The 24,488-nt window shown below is 44.8% G+C and overlaps 1 protein-coding gene across 1 annotated transcript in view; it reads left to right on the top strand.

Moving 5' to 3' along the window:
* LOC139420415 (MAGUK p55 subfamily member 7-like) overlaps nt 1-24,488 on the top strand; it is a 267,762-nt gene that overhangs the window by 91,861 nt on the left and 151,413 nt on the right. The window contains exon 4 of the mRNA XM_071170496.1: nt 19,830-19,948. Coding sequence (XP_071026597.1) covers nt 19,830-19,948 — 119 coding nt within the window. The remainder of the gene's footprint in view (nt 1-19,829; nt 19,949-24,488) is intronic.

The raw sequence follows: 24,488 nt of genomic DNA, 5'->3' as shown, positions 1-24,488 counted from the left end.
TGGCGAGAGGAGTGGAGCGTGCGTAATTTGGCTGGAGTGGATAAAAAAAAAATTGGAGCCTCGAGCTAGCCCTTCTCTCTCACTCCGCTGTCGCTCCGTTACCGCTCAGCCACGAGCTCTGGGCATGCTCTGCCCAGTATTTTTCATTTCCTTCACCACTGTTCTTTTAATTAGGCATACAGTATTCCGTTGTATTTATTTAGCCTACCCCACCGCTAAGGCGCAGAGACGTTGAAATGAGTCGACCACGAAATAGGTCACAGCCCATGTAAACGAAAACCAATGAACCCATCCCAAGGCACCGGAGACCTTTAGATTTCGATAGGCCGTTTAAATAAAATATAAAAGAGGAGTCTAAGTTTGTAACAGTACTAAAGTTGCTTATCAACTGTAAAATGTAAGCACAACAGAGCCAGCTACAACTGAAGTAACCATCAATAGATTAGAGAAGGGTTTCCCTAGCACTACACAGCTGATTCAAATAATCAAAGGTTGATAATGAGTTGGGCATTTCAATGCCCAACTCATTATCATGACGAGCAAAAATCAAAACGTGCAGGAGAGGCCCCAGGACCAAGTTTGGGACACCCTGGATTAGAGAAAGAGCATGTTGTTTTTTAACACAGCGGCCTCAAATCATCAGGTACAGTGGGGAGAACAAGTATTTGATACACTGCCGATTTTGCAGGTTTTCCTACTTACAAAGCATGTAGAGGTCTGTAATTTTTTATCGTAGGTACACTTCAACTGTGAGAGACGGAATCTAAAACAAAAATCCAGAAAATCACATTGTATGATTTTTAAGTAATTCATTTGCATTTTATTGCATGTCATAAGTATTTGATCACCTACCAACCAGTAAGAATTCCGGCTCTCACAGACCTTTTAGTTTTTCTTTAAGAAGCCCTCCTGTTCTCCACTCATTAACTGTATTAACTGCACTTGTTTTAACTCGTTACCTGTATAAAAGACACCTGTCCATACACTCAATCAAACAGACTCCAACCTCTCCACAATGGCCAAGACCAGACAGCTGTGTAAGGACATCAGCGATAAAATTGTAGACCTGCACAATGCTGGGATGGGCTACAGGACAATAGGCAACGAGCTTGGTGAGAAGGCAACAACTGTTGGCGCAGTTATTAGAAAATGGAAGAAGGTCAAGATGACGGTCAATCACCTTCGGTCTGGGGCTCCATGCAAGATCTCACCTCGTGGGGCATCAATGATCATGAGGAAGGTGAGGGATCAGCTCAGAACTACACGGCAGGACCTGGTCAATGACCTGAAGAGAGCTGGGACCACAGTCTCAAAGAAAACCATTAGTAACACACTACGCTGTCATGGATTAAAATCCTGCAGCGCAAGCAAGGTCCTCTTGCTGAAGCCAGCGCATGTCCAGGCCAGTCTGAAGTTTGCCAATGACCATCTGGATGATCCAGATGAGGAATGGGAGACTGTCATGTGGTCTGATGAGACAAAAATAGAGCTTTTTGGTCTAAACTCCATTCACCGTTTGGAGGAAGAAGGAGGATGAGTACAACCCCAAGAACACCATCCCAACCGTGAAGCATGGAGGTGGAAACATCATTCGTTGGGGATGCTTTTCTGCAAAGGGGACAGGACGACTGCACCGTATTGAGGGGAGGATGGGCGGGGCCATGTATCGCGAGATCTTGGCCAACAACCTCCTTCCCTCAGTAAGAGCATTGAAGATGGGTCTTGGCTGGGTCTTCCAGCATGACAACGAACCGAAACACACAGCCAGGGCAACTAAGGAGTGGCTCCGTAAGAAGCATCTCAAGGTCCTGGAGTGGCCTAGCCAGTCTCCAGACCTGAACCCAATAGAAAATCTTTGGAGGGAGCTGAAAGTCCGTATTGCCCAGCGACAGCCCCGAAACCTGAAGGATCTGGAGAAGGTCTGTATGGAGGAGTGGGCCAAAATCCCTGCTGCAGTGTGTGCAAACCTGGTCAAGAACTACAGGAAACGTATGATCTCTGTAATTGCAAACAAAGGTTTCTGTACCAAATATTAAGTTCTGCTTTTCTGATGTATCAAATACTTATGTCATGCAATAAAATGAAAATGAATTACTTAAAAATCATACAATGTGATTTTTGTTTTAGATTCCGTCTCTCACAGTTGAAGTGTACCTATGATAAAAAAAATACAGACCTCTACATGCTTTGTATGTAGGGAAACCTGCAAAATCGGCAGTGTATCAAATACTTGTTCTCCCCACTGTAGGTCTTTTTTTAATAGCCTACGACATGTTGTGTGAATGTTGAAGCTTCTTATGATAGCTTGCTTCAAAACAAAATGGTACATAGTCATAAAAGTAGATGGGGTGTTGGTTAAACTATCTTTTTAAACCAAATGGAGTGAATTTCGAGTGTCAGTTTTTTTCCTGTGATAGCTGAGCGATTTCTAGTGTAGAGGGGGGAAAGGACATTGAATGCCATAGTGGTGCGTAAAGACCACTCCGTGAGCTATGAGTGGGATATCCGACCTCTCCGCTCAGATACTCTGTCCCAGATCTGTTTGTAATGTCTTTCAAACTCCTATGGTCATTGTTTTTGGCAAAGACAACAACCGTAATAGTTGGCCAGACCGGACAAACAGATCTGGGACCAGGCTAACATGTATGATGCCTTGGGGACAGACAGAGCTAAAGGCCCAGTGTTCACAGCCAGGTCAGAGTGTGGGTGTTATCGGCTTAGTTTTGGCAAGACAGCACAAACAGAGCAGGACCAGGCTATCATGCAGAATACCTGGGGGACAGACAGAGCTGTTTAAGGTTGTTTAAATGCTCACTGTTCACAGCCAGCCCAGAGTGTGAATGTGTGTCATCGGCTCAGCACCCTAACCGCCCTGAACAGCTTCAAAACAGCTCAGATTCAGACACAGAGCCTGTATGTCCCGATGACTGACTGACTCTTAAACCTCTGTCCTCAGCCATGGCTTCCTGTTTCTGTTTGTCTGGTTGCATCCCAAATGGCACCAAAGTCCCTACATAGTGCACTACTTTTGACCAGGGCCCATAGATCTCTGGCTGTACAGAGAATAGGGTGCCATTTGGGACACAGGCTGTCTCTTATGGCTTCGGCCTTTCTTGTTGGGAGTTCAACTTGTGTCAGAACAATGAAGTAAAGGGTATTTTCTTTCCCTTCTGATGAAACCGACCGACAGAGCAGAAAACTGAACAGTAGGAGCCTCATTAGCTTGTCTGGATTGAGTAGCCATTTGACTAGTGCTGCTCCACTTAAGACTGGAATGTATATATCATGACATGATGTAGGCTATTATGCTGAGCAGACACTGTGACCCCTTAGCATAACTTACAATGTGTCTAGTGGTGTTCTCTGGAGTGAGAGAGAACATTGGAAATACAACCATTTATTTATTTATTTATTCTCCCTGTCATACTTCAACTACTTGCACATTGCTACAACACTGTACAAAGCCAATAATATGACATTTTGAAATGTCTACATTCTTTAAAAACTTTTGTGAGTCTAATGTTCACTAATGTTTCCCTTGTTTATGTCCCTTTGTTTGTCTGTTCCGTTTGCTTTGGCAACATAAACATATGTTTCCCATGCCAATAAAGGCCTTTGAGTAGAGAGCGAGAGAGGGGACTTGGCAGTAAGACCTGACCCACAGACCTCTATTACTGAACGTCACGCCCCCTGACCACTCCTCCACATGAAAGGCCACAGCCTGATCCTTCCATTATGATCCACAATGGTATTTCAATGTCATCATCTCAAATAACACTAGCTAGTTCTCTCCTAAAAAAAGAACAGTTTGCAAGATGTTAGTTAGCAGAGCTCAATCCGGATAGGAAAAATGACTCACTGTTCTTCATGGCTAAGTCCAGGTGCAATCAACCGCCAACCGCTCCAATCATATATGGACCGTTTCACTAATAGCATAGGCAGAATTGCGGATGCTTGTCATCCCCTGGAACTACAAGGAACTCCAAAGAGCGGTTCCTTTAAGATCATTCCCGCTTCGCTGGTTCCAGGTTGAAGTTACTTATCAAAGCTACCCGTCGGAGTCTGGCCAATCCGGGCCAAGCTTTTTCTAAAAGGTTTCATTTATTTTCGAACGCGTCATTGGCTACCACGTCGTAAGCCGCTTTCACCCATCCCTTCATCCATCCTTCTTATCGGTCACACGCCTATAGACATCAAAGGGCATTCAGCGTGATGCTTAGAACGCCCAAAATAGTTCCTCTAATGAATATAATTCAATGCACACATTCTGAGGTCTCGTCTACGGGCAGCCAAACCCGATTCTCTGGGTTTTACACTGCAGAACGCCTCAGATTTGTGTTCTTCTGCTGCTAGGCCAAAACTGGAAAAAACAAAGAGATTTGAGATACTAGTCCCGGTCTGAGAAGTTTTATTGTTTGTAAACCGACCCCCTCCCACAGTAATTTAGAGAGATGAAGAAACAGAGAGAGAAAGAGAGAGCTGGTGTGTGGACTGTGGAGGACAAGTAGCCCAGTCTGGCCTGACCCTTGCCAGCTGATGGTGTTGGATGCTTGGATGTGAGACTGAGGGAGCTGTGGAGGGAGCATGGGGTTCAGTTCAGTACTGGTCTTTCCAGAACTCTCTCCCTGATTCCCCAGATAGAGATGAATGTCTGTCCTCTGGCCCAGCGTGGTCCAGTGCCTCGACATGCTCAGACAAAACACAGCAGCCACAGACGTACAAGCAGCCAGACACCCAACCTGCCACCTCCACTTACAGAGCAGACTGCGTAGTCCCTACAGAGCAGACTGCGTAGTCCCTACAGAGCAGACTGCGTAGTCCCTACAGAGCAGACTGCGTAGTCCCTACAGAGCAGGACTGCGCCGTCCCTACAGAGCAGGACTGCGCCGTCCCTACAGAGCAGGACTGCGCCGTCCCTACAGAGCAGGACTACATGTAGACTAAGCAGTGTAATACAGAGTCTGTGAGAAAAGGTGGCCACAAATGGAGCACCACATGTTCTGTCCTGAGCCATTACAACTGGTTTTCTATGAAGAAATGTGTCCCGGAAAAGAGACCGAGCCAGGTGTCACAATGCCACCTGAAAAGCTCAACAGGCTACTAAAAGCTCAACAGAGTTGACTTCTGTCACTCAATTCAATTGAATTCAAAGGGCTTTATTGGCATGGGAAACATATGTTTACATTGTCGAAGCAAGTGAAATAGATAATAAACAAAAGTGAAATAAACAATAAAAAATGAACAGTAAACATTACAAACAAACGTTCCAAAGGAATAGAGACATTTGAAATGTCATATTATGTATATAAACAGTGTTGTAATGATGTTCAAATAGTTAAAGTACAAAAGTGAAAATAAACATAAATATGGGTTGTATTTACAATTGTGTTTGTTCTTCACTGGTTGCCCTTTCCTTGTGGCAACAGGTCACAAATCTTCCTGCTGTGATTGTACACTGTGGTATTTCACAGTTGCGCTGTTCTGTGAAGGGAGTAGTACACAACATTGTACGAGATCTTCAGTTTCTTGGCAATTTCTCACATGGAATAGCCTTCATTTTTCAGAACAAGAATAGACTGACAAGTTTCAGAAAAACGTACTTTGTTTCTGGCCATTTTGAGCCCATAATCAAACCCACAAATGCCGATGCTCCAGATACTCAACTAGTCTAAAGAACGACAGTTTTATTGCTTCTTTAATCATGACAACAGTTTTCAGCTGTGCAAACATGATTGTTAAAAGGGTTTTCTAATGATCAATTAGCCTTTTAAAATGATAATCTTGGATTAGCTAACACAACGTGCCATTGGAACACAGGAGTGATGGTTGCTGTACGCCTATGTAGATATTCCATAAAAAATCTGCTGTTTCCAGCTACAATAGTCATTTACAACATTAACAATGTTTACACTGTATTTCTGATCAGTTTGATGTTATTTTAATGGACAAAAAATGTGATTTTATTTCACAAACAAGGACATTTCTAAGTGACCCAAAACTTTTGAGCGGTGGTGAAAATGTTGAAGAGGTTGGGGCTCAAGCTGGATCCCTTTCTCACCCCACGGCCCTGTGGAATGAAATGTGTGTGTTTTTTGCCAATTTTAACCGTACATTTGCTGTTTGTGTACATGGATTTTATAATGTATGTTTTTTAGAAGCTGTTTAGAATCTGTTTAAAAGCCTCTTGGACCTAGACTTGGCGCTCCGGTACCGCTTGCTGTGTGGTAGCAGAGGGAACAGTCTATGGCTAGGGTGGCTGAAGTCTTTGACAATTTGTAGGGCCTTCCTCTGACACCTCATGGTATAGAGGTCCTGGGTGGCAGGAAGCTTGGCCCCAGTGATGTACTGGGCTGTACGCACAACCCTCTGTTGTACCTTGTGGTCAGAGGCAGAGCAGTTGCCATACCAGGCAGTGATGCAACCCGTCAGGATGCTCTCTGGTGCAGCTGTAAAACCTTTTGAGGATCTCAGGACCCATGCCAAATCTTTTCAGTCTCCTGATGGGAAATAGGTTTTGTCGTGCCCTCTTCACAACTGTCTTAGTGTGTTTGGTCCATGATAGTTTGTTGGTGATGTGGACGCCAAGGAACTTGAAGCTCTCAACCTCCTCCACTACAGTCCCGTCGATGGGAATGGGGGCATGCTTGGTCCTCCTTTTCCTGTAGTCCACAATCTCCTTTCTCTTGATCATGTTGAGGGAGAGGATGTTGTTCTTCCACCACACGGCCAGGTCTTTGCCCTCCTCTCTATAGGCAGTCTCATCGTTGTCGGTGATCAGGCCTACTGCTGTTGTCATCAGCAAACTTAATGATGGTGTTGGAGTCGTGCCTGGCCGTGCAGTCATGAGTGAACAGGGAGTACAGAAGGGGGCTGAGCACGCACCCATGAGGGCCCCCGTGTTGAGGATCAGCGCGGCGGATGTGTTGTTACCTACCCTTACCATCTGAGGGGGGGCCGTCAGGAAGTCCAGGATCCAGTTGGAGAGGGAGGTGTTTAATCCCAGGGTCCTGGCTTAGTGATGAGCTTTGAGGGCACTATGTTGTAGAATGCTGAGCTGTATGTGTTCCTTTTGTCCAGGTGGGAAAGGGCAGTGTGGAGTGCAATAGCGATTGCATCATTTGTATATCTGTTGGTGTGATATGCAGATTGGAGTGGGTCTAGGGCTTCTGGGATAATGGCGTTGATGTGAGCCATGACCAGCCTTTCAAAGCACTTCATGGCTACAGACGTGAGTGCTACGGGTCAGAAGTCATTTAGGCAGGTTACCTTGGTGTTCTTGGGCACAGGAACTATGGTGGTCTGCTTGAAACATGTTGGTATTACAGACTCAGGCAGGGAGAGGTTGAAAATGTCAGTGAAGACACTTGCCAGTTGGTCAGCGCATGCTCGGAGTACACCTGGTAATCCGTCTGGCCCTGCGGCTTTGTGAATGTTGACCTGTTTAAGGGTCTTACTCACATCGGCTGCAGAGAGCGTGATTACACAGTCGTCCGGAACAGCTGATAATTTCATGCATGTTTCAGTGTTATTTGCCTCGAAGCGAGCATAGAAATGATTTAGCTCGTCTGGTAGGCTTGCATCACTGGGCAGCTCTCGGCTGTGCTTCCCTTTTTGTTGTCTGTAATAGTTTGCAAGCCCTGCTACATCCGACAAGCGTCGGAGCCGGTGTAGAACGATTTGATCTTAGTCCTGTATTGATGCTTTGCCTGTCTGATGGTTCGTCAGAGGGCAGAGCGGGATTTCTTATAAGCTTCCGGGTTAGTCCTGCTCCTTGAAAGCGGCAGCTCTACCCTTGAGCTCAGTGCGGATGTTGCCTGTAATCCATGGCTTCTCGTTGGGGTATGTACGTACAGTCACTATGGTGACAATGTTGCACTTCGATGCACTTAATGATGAAGCCAACGACTGATGTGGTGTACTCCTCAATGCCATCGGAAGAATCCCAGAACATATTCCAGTCTGTTCTAGCAAAACTGTCCTGTAGCTTAGCATCTGCTTCATCTGACCACTTTTGTATTGATCTAGTCACTGGTGCTTCCTGCTTGAATTTTTCCTTGTAAGCAGGAATCAGGAGGATAGAATTTTGGTCAGATTAGTCAAATGGAGGGCGAGGGAGAGCTTTGTATTCGTCTCTGTGTGCGGCGTATAGGTGGTCTAGAATTTTTTTCTCCTCAACACATTTAACATGCTGATAGAAATTAGGTAAAACTGATTTAAGTTTCCCAGCATTAAAGTCCCCGGCCACTAGGAGCACCGCCTCTGGGTGAGCTTTTTCATGTTTGCTTATGACGGAATACAGCTCATTGAGTGCAGTTTTAGTGCCAGCGTCAGTCTGTGTTGGTATGTAGACCGCTACGAAAGATACAGATAAGCTGCAAACCACACTATCTACCAAGAGTTTATCATGAGATGCTCTACCTCAGGTGAGTAAAACCTTGAGACTTCCTTAGATATCGTGCACCAGCTATCGTTTACAAATATGTATAGGCCCTCGCCCCGTAACTTACCAGAGGATGCTGTTGGGTCCTGCCAATAGAGTGTATCACTTCTACAACACATTATTAGACTGCAGCTGCTGCTCTCTGTCTCTCTGTCTCTCTCTCTTTCTTCCCCACCTTTTCCTCTGCCCTTGTTTTTCACAGCAGACAGGCTTTAAACATGTTTCGCAGTAGAGACATGTTTGAAATACTAACCCCCGAAGAGGTCCCAAGTGTTATCATGTGTTTTTCTCTAGAAAGGAAAGAGAGTGAGAGAGTATCTTTCTCTCGATAAATCCCTGCTAGATATACGATTGAGATTAATAAGTCATTCAGCACCTGCAAGATGAGAGGAGAGGTAAGGGGGGGAGCGGTATGGAGGGGGAGAGGTGGGAAACCAAGCTGGACTCCAACGTTCATTTCCCTTATTTGTTTGAGGTACAAGTACATTTTCATCCCCCCCCTCTCTCTCCCGTCTTCCCTCCCTCCTCCTCTGTTCTTAGAAAAATCCCTCAGAGTATATGCAGCTATTCAGGTTTTGAGTGTTTTTTTATTTATTTTTTTACTGCTATTCTTAAAAACTTAAGCAGAATGGCCTGACTGATAAATCCTTCTTCCAGTGGATCCAGCCAGTTGTCATGTCCTGGCGCAGTGACTGGGGGGGGGTGTTGAGCACCAGAGAGGTCAGGGTATAACTCCGTGGGGCTGAGTGAACTCTCACTCCCTACAGACCGTGTTGTATAAGCCTCTGTAATTACCATGGATGTGTCCAAAATTTTCCCCTTTTCCCTATATAGTGCACTACTTTTCATAGAGCTCTGGTCAAAGTAGTCCACTATATAGGGTATAGAGTGCTATCTGGGACTATGCCTAGAGTTCTGCGCCAGACCCAACCCAAGGCCACTGGCCCCTCTGTGACTATGAATCCAATGAGGATCATGTTTAATTCATTTCTTTGTCAATTTTTTTATAAAAAAGGTTCTGAATCTGAAACCGTATTTTCTTCCGACCGCTGTGGAGGTGTAGGCGTGAGAGGGGAAGCTGGGCTTGCTGCTCTTTGGCATCATTAGGCCGTCATTTCCCCTTAATGTAAACCCCCTGGAGGCCTTAGTTCAGCCTTAGAAATAGAGTAACTAGAAGGGATTAAAGGCCCTCAGGCCACAGATGGCAATTTAATTGGATGGGAATGTCTGTTCTAGCCATTCTATTTCTATGGCCTGATCCCTCTCTGGCCCAGGTTGGACCTATAGACCTCTGGACTAGGCTGCTCCAGGACACTACTGTATGGATTTATATGCCCTCAGGCAGTGCTCCCTGTGCTGGCTCTCAGCCGGCTGCTCCCCTCCCTTGCCTTGCCCCAGGCTGGACCTCTGGCCTCGACCACTCCAACCTATAGGGCCCTAGTCAAAAGTAGTGTACTATATTGGGAATAGGGTGAAATTTGAGACTCAACCCACTACTGTTTCCACAACACAACAGAACCCAGCGGCCGGTCAGTCTTGAATTGACAGTCCACCCTGCCAGACCCGGCCTGTTAGTCCAACCACATAGAGACCTGAGAGGAGCCAGACTGAGCCAAGCCAAGCCAAGCTTGGCCGAGCCAAGCAAAGCTCGGAGAAAACAAGCATGCGGCCCGCCCTTTGGTGGTGGTGATGGTGGGTGCAAGCTTGGCCTGGTTTGCTTCCTCTCTATTTCTCTCTCTCCCTCACTCGCACTCTCTTTTCCACCTCTTCCTCCCTCTCTCTCTCTGGCTGGTGTGTCCGATATCACAGCTCTGTACGGGGCCGTCCAGTCGGCTGGATCTCTCACTGGCTGACTGTCCAACACACAGTCCAGCCCTGCCCTGCTCGGCTCCAGCCCCACTTTCAACCGGCTTTGTGGTCCTTTTGTTTATTTTCTCCTTTTATCTCTCTCTCAATTCAATTCAATTTCAATTTAAGTGGCTTTATTGGTATGGGAAACATATGTTTACATTGCCAAAGCAAGTGAAATAGATCATTAAAAAGAGTGAAATAACACAGAAAAAATGAACAGTATTGTAACCATGTGCAAATAGTTAATGTACAAAAGGGAAAATACATATGAATTTATGTTCCCAAGTGGTGCAGCGGTCTAAGGCACTGCATCTCAGTGCTAGAGGCGTCACTACAGACCCTGGTTCGATTCCGGGCTGTATCACAACCGGCCGTGATCGGGAGTCCCAGAGGGCGGCGCATAATTGGCACAGCATCGTCCGGGTTAGGGGAGGGTTTGGCCAGGGTAGGCTGTCATTGTAAAATAAGAATTTGTTCTTAACTGACTTTCCTAGTTAAATAAAGATTAAATAAAACAAATGTAATAAATAAATATGGGTTATATTTACAATGGTGTTAGTTCTTCTCTAGTTGCCCTTTTCTTGTGGCAACAGGTCACAAATGTTGCTGCTGTGATGGCACACTGTGGTATTTCACCCAGTAGATATGGGATTTTATTTTTCAAATTCTTTGTGGGTCTGTGTAATCTGAAGGGAATATGTGTCTCTAATATGGACATACATTTGGTAGGAGGTTAGGAAGTGCAGCTCAGTTTCCACCTCATTTTGTGGCCTACGGCTGCCTCTCTCAATAGCAAGGCTATGCTCAATGAGTCTGTACATAGTCAAAGCTTTCCTTAATTTTGGGTCAGTCACAGTGGTCAGGTATTCATCCACTGTGTATTCTCTGTTTAGTGCCAAATGGTGTTCGTTTGCTCTGTTTTGTTTGTTAATTCTTTCCAATGTTTTAAGTAATTTTTTTATTTTTCTCATGATTTAGTTGGGTCTAATAGTCCTCGGGCTCTGTGGGGTCTGTTCAATTTGGTGTTTGTCCCATTTTGTGAATTATTGGTTGGTGAGCTTACCCCAGACCTCACGGTGGGTTCTATAACTGATTCAAGTATTTTTTTGCCAGATCCTAATTGATATGTCACATTTTATGTTCCTTTTGATGGCACTGAAGGCCCTTCTTGCCTTGTCTATCAGATCGTTCACAGCTTTGTGGAAGTTGCCTGTGGTCCTGATGTTTAGGTCGAGGTATGTATAGTTTTTTTTGTGTTCTCTAGGGCAATGGAATTTGTATTTGTGGTCCTGGCGACTGGACCTTTTTTGGAACACCATTATTTTGGTTTTACTGAGATTTACTGTCAGGGCCCAGGTTAATCTCACTCTCTCTCGCTCTCTCTGTGTGTCTCTCAATTCAATTCAGTAGACTTTATTGACATGGCAAATACAGTTGAAGTCAGAAGTTTACATACAACTTAGCCAAATACATTTAAACTCAGTTTTTCACAATACCTGACATTTAATCCTAGTAAAAATTCCCTGTCTTAGGTCAGTTAGATCACCACTTTATTTTAAGCATGTGAAATGTCAGAATAATAGTAGAGAGAATGATTTATTTAAGCTTTTGTTTCTTTCATCACATTCCCAGTGGGTCAGAAGTTTACATACACTCAATTAGTTTTTGGTAGCATTGCCTTTAAACTGTTTAACTTGGGTCAAATGTTTTGGGAAGCCTTCCACAAGCTTCCCACAATAAGTTGGGTGAATTTTGGCCCATTCCTCCTGACAGAGTTGGTGTAACTGAGTCAGGTTTGTAGGCCTCCTTGGTCGCAAACACTTTTTCAGTTCTGCCCACAAATGTTCTATAGGATTGAGGTCAGGGCTTTGTGATGGCCACTCCAATACCTTGACTTTGTTGTCCTTAAGCCATTTTGCCACAACTTTGGAAGTATGTTTGGGTTCACTGTCCATTTGGAAGACCCATTTGCGACCAAGCTTGTAACTTCCTGACTGATGTCTTGAGATGTTGCTTCAATATATCCACATCGTTTTCCTCCTGCAGCAAAGCACCCCCACAACATGATGCTGCCACCCCCGTGCTTCACGTTTGGGATGGTGTTCTTCGGCTTGCAAGCCTCCCTATTTTTCCTCCAAACATAACTATGGTCATTATGGCCAAACAGTTCTATTTTTGTTTCATCAGACCAGTGGGCATTTCTCCAAAAAGTACAATCTACAATACTTGGCTGATTTATTTAGATTTTCCCATGATGTCATGCATAGAGGCACTGAGTTTGAAGGTAGGCCTTGAAATACATCTACAGGTACACCTCCAATTGACTTAAATTATGTCAATTAGCCTATCAGAAGCTTATTAAGCCATGGCATCATTTTCTGGAATTCTCTAAGCTGTTTAAAGGCACAGTCAACTTAGTGTATGTAAACTTCTGACCCACTGGAATTGTGATACAGTGAATTATAAGTGAAATAATCTGTCTAAACAGTTGTTGGAAAAATGACATGTCATGCACAAAGTAGATGTCCTAACCGACTTGCCAATATTCCAAGAACACAGGATGAGATGTTACTATCCTTTGTGCAAGCACTTTCAAGAGTTCATGAACAGTGAGCCTGTTGAAATTTGGGGGGCGCATCGTCAGTAGTGTACCTTTGGTTCCTAGGGTGTTTCGGCCTTTCAGACTATACACCCTCCCCAAAGGCGGCCAGCGACAGGGCGTCCCATTCCCAATTAGTCATAGATGTCCTAACCGACTTGCCAAAACTATGGTTTGTTAACAAGAAATTTGTGGCGTGGTTGAAAAACGAGTTTTAATGACTCCAACCTAAGTGTGTGCAAACTTCCGACTTCAACTGTACTTACATTGTCAAAGTATATATTTAACAAAAAAATAGTTGGACCAACATCAATAATATTAGTGGAAGTGGGATTACCGCTATCTTCTTTCGGATCAGTGGGACGCTGGCGCGCCAAATTCTAATTAAGGGTCTTACTCACATCGGCTGCAGAGAGCGTGATCACACAGTCGTCCGGAACAGCTGATAATTTCATGCATGTTTCAGTGTTATTTGCATCAAAGCGAGCAAATAAGTTATTTAGCTCGTCTGGTACGCTTGTGTCACTGGGCAGCTCTCGGCTGTGCTTCCCTTTTTGTTGTCTGTTGTCAGCATTTTTTAAATCGGACATGATGGGTAGATTAACAAGATGTTTATCTTTCATTTGCTGAATTGGACTTGTTAATGTGTGAAAGTTAGATATTTCAACAAAAAAAAAATGAATTTCGCGCGCTGCCTTTTCAGCGGAATGTTGTCGCTAGCGGAACCCCTGGGCTAGAAAGGTAAAATTACTAAAAATATTTAACTTTCATAAAATCACAAGTGCAATACATCAAAATAAAGCTTATCTTGTTGTTAATCCAACCGCTGTGTCAGATTTCAAAAAGGCTTTACGACAAAAGCAAACCATGCGATTATCTGAGAACTGCGCCCAGCAGACAAATCATTACAAACCGTAACCAGCCAAGTAGAGGAGTAACGAAAGTCAGAAATAGCGATAAAATGTATCACTTACCTTTGATGATCTTCATATGGTTGCACTCCCAAGACTCCATGTTACACAAAAAATGTTCATTTTGTTCGATAAAGTCCCTCTTTGTTCCAAGAACCTCAGTTTTGTTGGTGCGTTTTGTTCAGTAATCCATTGGATTCATTGGTCACAGCAGGCAGACGAAAAATCAAAAAAGTTAGTAGAAACATTTCAAACGATGTTTATAATCAATCCTCAGGTTGTTTTTGTCATAAATAATTGATCATATTTCAACCGGATAATAGCTTCGTCAATAGAAAAGGAAAAACAAGAAAGGCGCACTCCCGGTCACGCGCAGGACTCATGTCTGGAAATTTCCACTGTCCTCTCATTGAAAGCTGTGTTTCTCCCTCATTTTTCAGTGTAAAAGCCTGAAACAATGCCTAAAGACTGGCAACATGTAGTGGAAGCCGTAGTCCTTTGTATGGTGGATAGGCTTTCAATGGCGTAACAGCCATTTCAAAATAATAGCATTTTCTGGATTGATTTTCCTCAGGTTTTCACCTGCCATATCAGTTCTGTTATACTCACAGACATAAGTTTTGGAATCTTTCGAGTGTTTTCTATCCAAATCTACCAATTCTATGTATATCCTAGCTTCTGGGCCTGAGTAGCAGGCAGTTTACTTTGGGCACACTTTTCATCCATAATTCCAAATGCTGCCCCCTATCCCAAAAATGTTAACAGCAACTACAACAACAATATTAATGGGAATAATAATACATTAAAATCAGTAGAAGTTTACCAGCCACATGACATTGTATGAAAGCCAAAACTAAACAAAATGGGAAATATAATTGTCATTACATTGCACTTGTCTTTGACTGTCTCTCAGGTTGTGGCAGGAGGACACATATTTGGCTGCCAAAACATCACACTTTGGCTTTTTCACCCAATAAATATGTGATGTTTATAGTGTCAAATTCTTTTTAAATGAGTGATACTTTTGGGGATAAAAAGTACAAGCACAGGTGACAATAATGTTGTGTATTTGTCTGTAAAGGCTAGCATGAGGGGGAAGTAGCTAGCCACAATCGTTTTGAGAAAAGTCAGCCAATCTTGTTTGGTGTAACTTACTAGCTAGCCTAAAAGGTTACCTGTTAGCCCTGTTGCTATCTTATCCAGAGTCAGTGATATATAGAGGAACCATGTATTGTCTATGGGAACTGCAATAATTTTGCTAGCAACATCGCTAAAATGAATTAAATTAAATAAAATTTACCTCATAAAATGTTGCTCGTAATGCTCATCATGTAGGCTAATTATCATCTCCTTATTTTCATACTGTACCTAAATTACAAAGGTTAGCACTTAAAAGGCATGTAGAAAATCTGGTATATGGTTTGCCTCATATAAACTCAGCAAAAAAATTTACATCCCTTTTTCAGGACCCTGTCTTCAAAGATAATTTATAAAAATCCAAATAACTTCACATATCTTCATTGTAAAGAGTTTAAACGCTGTTTCCCATGCTTGTTCAATGAACCATAATCAGTTAATGAACATGCACCTGTGGAACGGTTGTTACGACACAAAACGCTTACAGATGGTTGGCAATTAAGGTCACAGTTATGAAAACTTAGGACACTGAAGAGGCCTTTCTACTGACTCTGAAAGAAAGATGCCCAGGGTCCCTGCTCATCTGCGTGAACGTGCCTTAGGCATGCTGCAAGGAGAAGTGAGAACTGCAGATGTGGCTAGGGCAATAAATTGCAATGTCCGTACTGTGAGACGCGACAGGGAGACAGGACGGACAGCTGATCGTCCTCACAGTGGCAGAGCACATGTAACAACACCTGCACAGGATCGGTACATCTGAACATCAAACCTGCGGGACAGGTACAGGATGGCAACAACAACTGCCCGAGTTACACCAGGAACGCACAATCCCTCCTCCATCAGTGCTCAGACTGTCCGCAATAGGCTGAGAGAGTCTGGACTGAGGGCTTGTAGGCCTGTTGTAGGCAGGTCCTCACCAGACATCACTGGCAACAACGTCGCCTATGGGCACAAACCCACCGTCTCTGGACCAGACAGGACTGGAAAAATTGCTCTTCTCTGACGAGTCGCGGTTTTGTCTCACCAGGGGTGATGGTCGGATTTGTGTTTATCGTCTAAGGAATGAGCGTTACTCTGAGGCCTGTACTCTGGAGCGGGATCGATTTGGAGGTGGAGGGTCCGACATGGTCTGGGGTAGTGTGTCACAGCATCATCGGACTGAGCTTGTTGTCATTGCAGGCAATCTCAACGCTGTGCGTTACAGGGAAGACATTCTCCTCCCTCGTGGTACCCTTCCTGCAGGCTCATCCTGACCTGACCCTCCAGCATGATAATGCCACCAGCCATACTGCTTGTTCTGTGCATGATTTACTGCAAGACAGGAATATCAGTGTTCTGCCATGGCCAGCGAAGAGCCCGGATCTCAATCCCATCGAGCACATCTGGGACCTGTTGGATCGGATTGTGAGGGCTAGGGCCATTCCCCACAGAAATGTCTGGGAACTTGCAGGTGCCTTGGTGGAAGAGTGGGGTAACATGTCACAGCAAGAACGGGCAAATCTGGTGCAGTCCATGAGGAGGAGATGCACTGCAGTACTTAATGCAGCTGGTGGCCACACCAGATACTGACGGTTACTTTTGATTTTGACCCCCCTTTGTTCAGGGACACATTTTTCAATTTCTGTTAGTCACATGTCTGTGGAACTTGTTCAGTTTATGTCTCAGTTGTGGAATCTTGTTATGTTCATACAAATATTTACACTTGTTAAGTTTGCTGAAAATAAACTCGGTTGACAGTGAGGATGTAATTTATTTTGTTGTTGCTGATTTTACGTTGTCTAATGTTATGATCTTAAATGAGAACATATCGCTCAACATGCAAGCAATGTGTGAGTTTAGCTATTCTCTGCTTCAGATGCCCATAAGGCCAGTCATGCCATCATACTGTAGGTCTATGGCTGCATTGGAGATGCATGCTATATGATAAACTGCTAAATGGATTCACATAGCTGATATACAGAGAAGAGAGAGACAATCAAATAAAACACATTGGACATCTTACAACTAGACACAAAGGAAATGTTGATTTGAGAAAACAACACAGAAACACAGACACATTAGAGACGGAACCCCTTCCCCTCTTTATTGCAGGATTGGGACGTGATTAATCAACATTGACACAAGTTAATTTAAAAATATATTTTAACCACTTCACTTCAAATAATCAACACTTCATCCCTTCAAAATGTACAAATAAGATTTATATTATGTAAATATCTTTGTATAAACACCAATAGCTAATTGAGTAGTAACAAGTAGGCTATTATTGCTAAAGCATAATTTCCGTTTAACAACAAAATTTGCTCCAACCTTGCTCCACTGACCCCTGACCTACTGGGTGAGCAGGGTTCTGTTCCAGCTCAGCAACAGACCTACTGGGTGAGCAGACTTCTGTTCCAGCAACAGACCTACTGGGTGAGCAGGGTTCTATTCCAGCTCAGCAATTGATCTACTGGGTGAGCAGACTTCTGTTTCAGCAATATATATACTGGGTGAGCAGGGTTATGTTCCAGCTCAGCAATAGACCTACTGGGTGAGCAGGGTTCTGTTCCAGCTCAGCAATAGACCTACTGGGTGAGCAGGGTTCTGTTCTAGCTCAGCAATAGATCTACTGGGTGAGCAGGGTTCTATTCCAGCTCAGCAATATATCTACTGGGTGAGCAGGGTTCTATTCCAGCTCAGCAATAGATCTCTACTGGGTGAGCAGGGTTCTATTCCAGCTCAGCAATAGATCTACTGGGTGAGAAGGGTTCTATTCCAGCTCAACAATAGATCTCTACTGGGTGAGCAGGGTCTATTCCAGCTCAGCAATAGATCTACTGGGTGAGCAGGGTTCCAGCTCAGCAATATATCTACTAGGTGAGCAGGGTTCAGCAAATAGACCTCCTGGGTGAGCAGGGTTCTATTCCAGCTCAGCAATAGATCTACTGGGTGAGCAGGGTTCTATTCCATCTCAGCAATAGACCTACTGGGTGAGCAGGGTTCTATTCCAGCTCAGCAATAGACCTACTGGGTGAGCAGGGTTCTATTCCAGCCCAGCAATAGATCTACTGGGTGAGCAGGGTTCTATTCCAGCCCAGCAATAGCACACTAGATTATCAACTCATTAGGTTTGTTAAGTTGAATCAGGTGTTATTGCTGGGCTGAAACAGAACCCTGCTCACCCAGCATATGTCCAGTAGGGTTGGGCTGCTCCAATTGTAATAGGTATATACATTTGTGTGTGATGTTTAACTGTATTTTTGTATACACCATTTGCTAATATAGGTAGGCCTACAAATATAACCCATGGCATATAGGATATACCCTTAGTCTGTTGGGACATTCATTGTTGGGACATTCCATCTCTCTTCATCTGCAAAACGGTTTTCACAGCTTTCCATATTGGAGGACAGAACACATCACGAAGAAACAGGCTTCATTAAACTTAAATTAGACGGCACTCAATATTACGTTGCTGTATCTCTCTGTCCTCAAAGTTCCCCCCTTTAGGGACTGGAACTGGAGAATCTTGTCATAATGTCCTCCCACAAATTGACCTGTCCTGTCTACACTCCCTTTACTGCCAGGTGGAGCTGTAATTTCACCCTCTTCCATAGCTGTTAAATACAAATGCATTTGATTACATCAAGATAGCTAGCTGATAGGAAGTTAGCTAACGTTTGCTGATGACATTTAATTCACTTAACTATACAGTATGTAAAGCTACAGTAGTTACCTACCTAACATCTCAGTTGAGTTAACCTACAAAGTGGCCTATTGCAGACAGCTAGCTAAAAATACATTGTTTTCAAGTATTGACTTGATTTTGGAGGAATGGCAACGTGAGACTAGACCAGACCTAATACACTACTTAGACCCACCAGAACATGTTCTCCAGAATATAGTCCCAATACAACACGTCTTCACTTAGTCCAAGGACAGCAGGTCTTAGACTGTGGCCATTTCATCCGACTCAATACTATAGCGCTTAGACCAACCAGCACACTCACTAAGGCCTTTGTTCCTTGATTTTTCTCTCTAAAACGTATACATGTTTAGTTCAAATCTGGGACTTCAGCAGAAACTAAGATTGATTTATTTGTGGGATTTATTGAGTGACATTGGTGACGGTGGAGTTCCTGGAACAACAGGAAGCGCTGAGACAAAGGCAGGAAGTGCCGAGCTGTGAGAGGAAGTGGCTTATTGCCTCCTGATGACCTGGTCTGCTCTGGTCTGGTTTAGTCTGGTCCAGAGTAGACCAGTGCAGCTCAACACCCACGTTCACTTTAACCTGGGTTGGTGATACCTCCCCTAGAGGTCTGTAGAACTTCCTTGCTCCCTCATCTCCCCCTTGGCAACTTCAGAGGGAACTTGTGTGTGTGTGGGTACACACTGAGTATACCATTAGGAACACCCCACCCTTTACTCTCAGAACAGCCTCAATTCATTGGGGCACGGACTCTACAAGGTGTCGGAAGCGTTCTACAGGGATGCTTACCCATGTTGACTCCAATGCTTCCCACAGTTGTGTTAAGTTGGCTGGATGTCCTTTGGGTGGTGGACCATTCTTGATACACACGGGAAACTGCTGAGCGTGAAAAGCCCTGCAGCATTGCAGTTCTTGACACAAACCCGTACGCCTGGCACCTGCTACCATACCCCTTTCAAAGACACGTCAGTCTTTTGTCTTACCCATTCACCCTCTGAACGGCACACACGCAATCCATGTCTCAATTGTCTCAAAGCTTAAAAAACCTTTGTCAACCTGTCTCCTGTCCTTCAGCTGGTCAGTCTTTGTCATGGAAAGAGAAGGGGTTCTTAATGTTTTGTATACTCAGTGTATGTTTGTCTCTGTGTGTGATGGGCGCTGACTGCGTTGTTTCCTCCTGTTCCCTCTCTGTGCCTCCAGGTCTGCATGAGCTGCTGTGTGCCCTGCCCTCCCAGCTGCAGCCCCATGTCCACAGCCAGGACGACAGCACCTTTCTACACAACATGTTCGGAGAGAGGAGCCTCCACTCGCTGGTCAAGGTAAACCTACTGTACCCCTTCCTATTTTCCCCTCCTAAGCCTTTAAAGAAGTATGTGTGTGACGGTCGTGTTAGGATCATAACACCCCTCCTTTTCTCGCTCATTTCCTTTTTTCAAGCTCTTACTTTTTCTGTTTTTCAAGTGTCTCCCTGTCTCACACGCTTTCCCCTTTCTCTCTCTCCCTCTCTCTCTCCCTCTTGTTCTAGTCCTGTCTCTCTCATGCCTTCTGTACTGTCTTAATTAAGGCTGTCTTAATGTTGCGACAGGACCGTGTCGGGTCATGTGTCTATGTGAAGAGGTTCTCTGGGCCGGACCAGGCGGCAGGGTTATTAAAACAGAGTGCCGGAGATGAACACACTTGATATCTTTATTTCTCTGGCAGACGGTGCTAATGAGTGAACCATATGCTGTCCACAGTTTGTAGTCTGTCTGTCTGCCCCCCCACTGCCCTTGTCTAGTCTGCAGACTACAGCAACACCACTCTTCCCTCTATTAATTTCCCTCTATTCGTTTGACAGTATCTTTAGCATGTCATTTACAGTTGTATAGGTGAAGTTCTGAAGTACTGTAAAGAAATATGGCTTTTAAATCAGAGGCAATTGTTGGTCAGTAGCAGACAGTTTCTGATCAGTCTGTTGGCTGCGGTCTTTGTGTCATAGACAAGGGAAGGGAGGGGGGAGAGAATTGACATCATATTACCTCCCTCCCCTCACTACATAAACGTTTTCTCTATTACTGTGTGTGTGTGTGTGTGTGTGTGTGTGTGTGAAGGATCCAGGATGTGCTGTGCCAATGCGAGCTGAGCCACGTGTATAAACTCCAGCAGAATTATAATGGTTTCATCCCAAGTGGCACCTTATTCCCTATATAGTGCAATACTTTTGACCAGACCAAATAGGGAATAGGGTGCCATTTGGGACATAACCTGAGGTTGGGACATGACTGAGGAAACAGAATGGGTTTCCTTTCATGTTGGGTTTGTTATGCATGGCTTTGGACTAAGGCTTTTCACCAGATAATGATGGGTAGGCCTGTGTATGTTCAAAGTCCAGATCGTGTCGGCCCAAAGAAAATGTAATGTCAGATGGCACAGATGTCATTATGGTAATGATTGTGGGTTACATTTCCATAACATTTAGGCAGGCATGTGGCTGGACCTCAGGACCTCACCGAGTGTTTGACCACAGTGGATCATGGCTGATCAGGCTTAATCCCTGTTATACATCTCTCCTGGGGAAGGAACTCTGTCCGTCTGTGGGCAAAGGGTTATGTTCATGTTCCCTCACTGGTTTCCAATTAAACCCTGAATAGCTCTTCACAAAGCCTTTGTCTGTTCACAGTGACATACCTTCTCAGGCTGTTGAAATTGTCGAAAAGTTAGAATTGTGCAGCCTTGGCTTTTCAGTACCCGTAGTTACCCAGCAGGGCGAGTTTGTGACGAGAAAGGAAACCTCACCTACCTGTTGCCAGCTGCGGTTTCAACAAACAAGTGGTGCTAGATTGGACCTGAATTGACTGGAATATGTGTTTTGTGTTTAGGGAAATGCCAGTCTGCTAATGAGGAGCCAACGAAGCAGAGCTCGGAAGTCATTCACTCCTCCTCCTTCTTGTCCTCCTTCCTTCCACCTCTCCCTCTTAAAAACCCTATGAAACGTTGGGCCGTGGAGGTCCGACCAATTAAGAAGCTGTGTGATTGTCAAGGGCTGACAGTTAGGATTGGAAGGAGGGTGGTGAGTGGGAGAGGGGCTCGGCGGCGGTTGCTTTTGAAAAGTTGAATGTTCTTTGTCATGGTGATAAATTGGCACCACCACTTAGCGATGTGAATTCCACCACCATCATCCGGACACTGAGCCAACCAGTCACTGACGTCCTGCCACCGGCTGCCTGGCACTCACACTGTGGGTCGCGTCAGCTGCAATCTATAAATGCCCACTAGGTTTACAGCCTAATGCGGCCTAATTCACCATCGCTACTGTAGCGTAATATATACCTCATTAAAGAAGAATGATGTCCCGCCCCGCCCCGACCCGCACAGCCGTGAAGCAGGCCCATAAGTCAGGGTAACAATAGAGGACACACACTTCTCTTCTTCCGCCAAGACAAGACCATTTATGTGTTTGATTTTCTTTTTTCCACTTTCTCTCTCTCTCGACTCAAGGAAAGCTGAGCTGAATGAGCTTTCAGTGTCTCTTATCCTCAGCATTGCAGAGAGAGAGGAGGGCTGTTTGATCCAACCCAGCTCTAGACAGACAGGCTGGCCTTTTAATGTGTTTCCTCCTTCCCGTGGGGGTGGGGGGTGGGGGGGGGGAAGAACCCTCTCACCCTCTCACCCTCTCACCTTACAGTGGTGCTGCTCAGGTGAACTCATGTCTATCGTCAGTGACACACTATTACTTTAAACCTTACTACCCCATCCTACACACACACCACCCTCACTACCCGTTCTGCAGATCCAGATTCCACCCGTGACTACACAGAGCTGTGAAACAGAGGTATTGGAAGAGGCTAATAGCAGAGAAAACATCCTCGTAATCTGACAAGTTTAAACAGCTCAGCCTGTCCCTGGGCATATGGTAAGCATCAGGCCTCACCTGGGTAATTGTGGAGCATCGGATGCCTGGTCAGGACTAGATCCCTAGCGGAGGTAGAACAAGTGTCAGCGACTGAGAGAGAGGAAGGGAGTAAGAGAGAGGGAGATTCAGGCCTACTGTACAGTGGACCCTAACCAGACTCCTCTCCTCCTGTCATCCTCCTCTGTCTCTCCTCACCTGCCCTTCCAGACAGACAATTGGGCCCCTAGTGTCTCTGTTAATCAGATTATGTCACAGAGGAGAAAGATAAAACTAATATAGTCTTTCGGCTGAGTTCACAGGTGTTACTTCCTGAATGGCACCCTATTCCCTATATAGTGCACTACTTTAGACCAGGACCCATAGGGTGCCATTTGGGACAGATCCAGAGTCCCTGCACAGTGCACTACTTTGCAGGCTTTTCATCGACACGACAACGTCCCCAGCTGCATGACAGAAAGTAGAGCCTGTTTATGGAACCGCCCGGCGTACGTATCCCAACTAAAACAGACTCTTCAAATTAAATTAGTTACTCAAGTGTACTTTCTATAAATTCCTCCCTTTCTACTGTTCCGTCGCCAAGTACCTCGTACCACAAAAAGCCACAGGAAATATAATACAACGTTCAATTTCCACCTGAATCAGGTGCAGGGCGGTTGGAGACCAACTTTCTGTCAGCAGGCCTTCAGCGTTAGCCCTGAGCAGCTTCATTTGTGGTCGGTCACTTTTCCCTTTCATTCTGGTATAGTTAGATGCTAATATGCTGGGCTTGGCAGGCAAATTAGGCTGCGTCCCAACTTCCACCCTATTCCCTATTAACTGCACTATTTTTGACCAGGGCGATATGGCTCTAGTCAAAACTAGTGCACTATATGGGGAAAAGAGTGCAATTTGGGATGTGTCCCCTCGGTCTCCTCCCACCCTGTTATACTTGGAGCTTTTGAAGTGATTGTAGCTGTCTGTACTTCAAATGCTGCACTGCTTTAATGTGACATGGAAAGGTGCTTTACATTAGTTTTAGGTGAAGTCTTTGGTGGATTTGACTAGTTTGTGGTCATTGCGTACATGGTCTCATTTGAACTGGAATTTTATTAGCCTCTTAATATAGTATAGCCCAGATGGTCAAACACATTCTTAGACTGCAGTCCTAGTCTTAAAACACACCATGATATATGCTACACACAATGTGGGCTGTATGAATGTTTCTGAGGAGTGACGTTCAGGACAACGTGTAGGAAGACCAAGGGATTAGCAGCCGTAGACTGCCCTCTCCAATGTTCCCTATCTGCCTCCACCCTATCTCAGACTGTCTGGTCTCTGGGCTCTGGGCTTGTAAGCCTATACCACCTGAGAGATCGGCTCGTGCTGCCTGCGGTTGACACACGTCCCTGGGCTCGGTCTGTAAGCCTATGCCACCTGAGAGATCGGCTCGTGCTGCCTGCGGTTGACACGTCCCTGGGCTCGGTGGCCGCTGAACCCCCCGTTTATTATTTTGGGGGAACGGAACCTCCTCTCGGGAAGCTTAGAAAACACCTGAGGGGCACGGTGGGAAGATTAGCCTCTGTCTGCATCCCAAATGGCACCCTATTCCCTTTATAATGCACTTTTTTTGACATACAGGGGAATGGGGTGCAATTGTGTCCGAAATAGGGTGCCATTTGGGACGCAGACCCTGTTCTCTGGGAAACAGGACCCTTGTGTTAGCTGTCCTCTCACGTGCCTGCACCAGTTCTCATTGTATGCACCATATACAGTTGAAGTCGGAAGTTTACATACACCTTAGCCAAATGCATTTAAACTCAGTTTTTTACAATTCCTGACATTTAATTCAAGTAAAAAATTCCATGTTTTAGGTCAATTAGGATCACCACTTTATTTTAAGAATGGGAAATTTCTGAATAATAGTCGAGAGAATTAATTATATCAGCTTTTATTTCTTTCATCACATTCCCAGTGGGTCAGAAGTTTAC

Source organism: Oncorhynchus clarkii, chromosome 11 (assembly GCF_045791955.1).
Source record: "Oncorhynchus clarkii lewisi isolate Uvic-CL-2024 chromosome 11, UVic_Ocla_1.0, whole genome shotgun sequence".
Lineage (NCBI taxonomy): Eukaryota > Metazoa > Chordata > Actinopteri > Salmoniformes > Salmonidae > Oncorhynchus > Oncorhynchus clarkii.
This window is presented reverse-complemented; position numbering and strand designations above follow the sequence as displayed.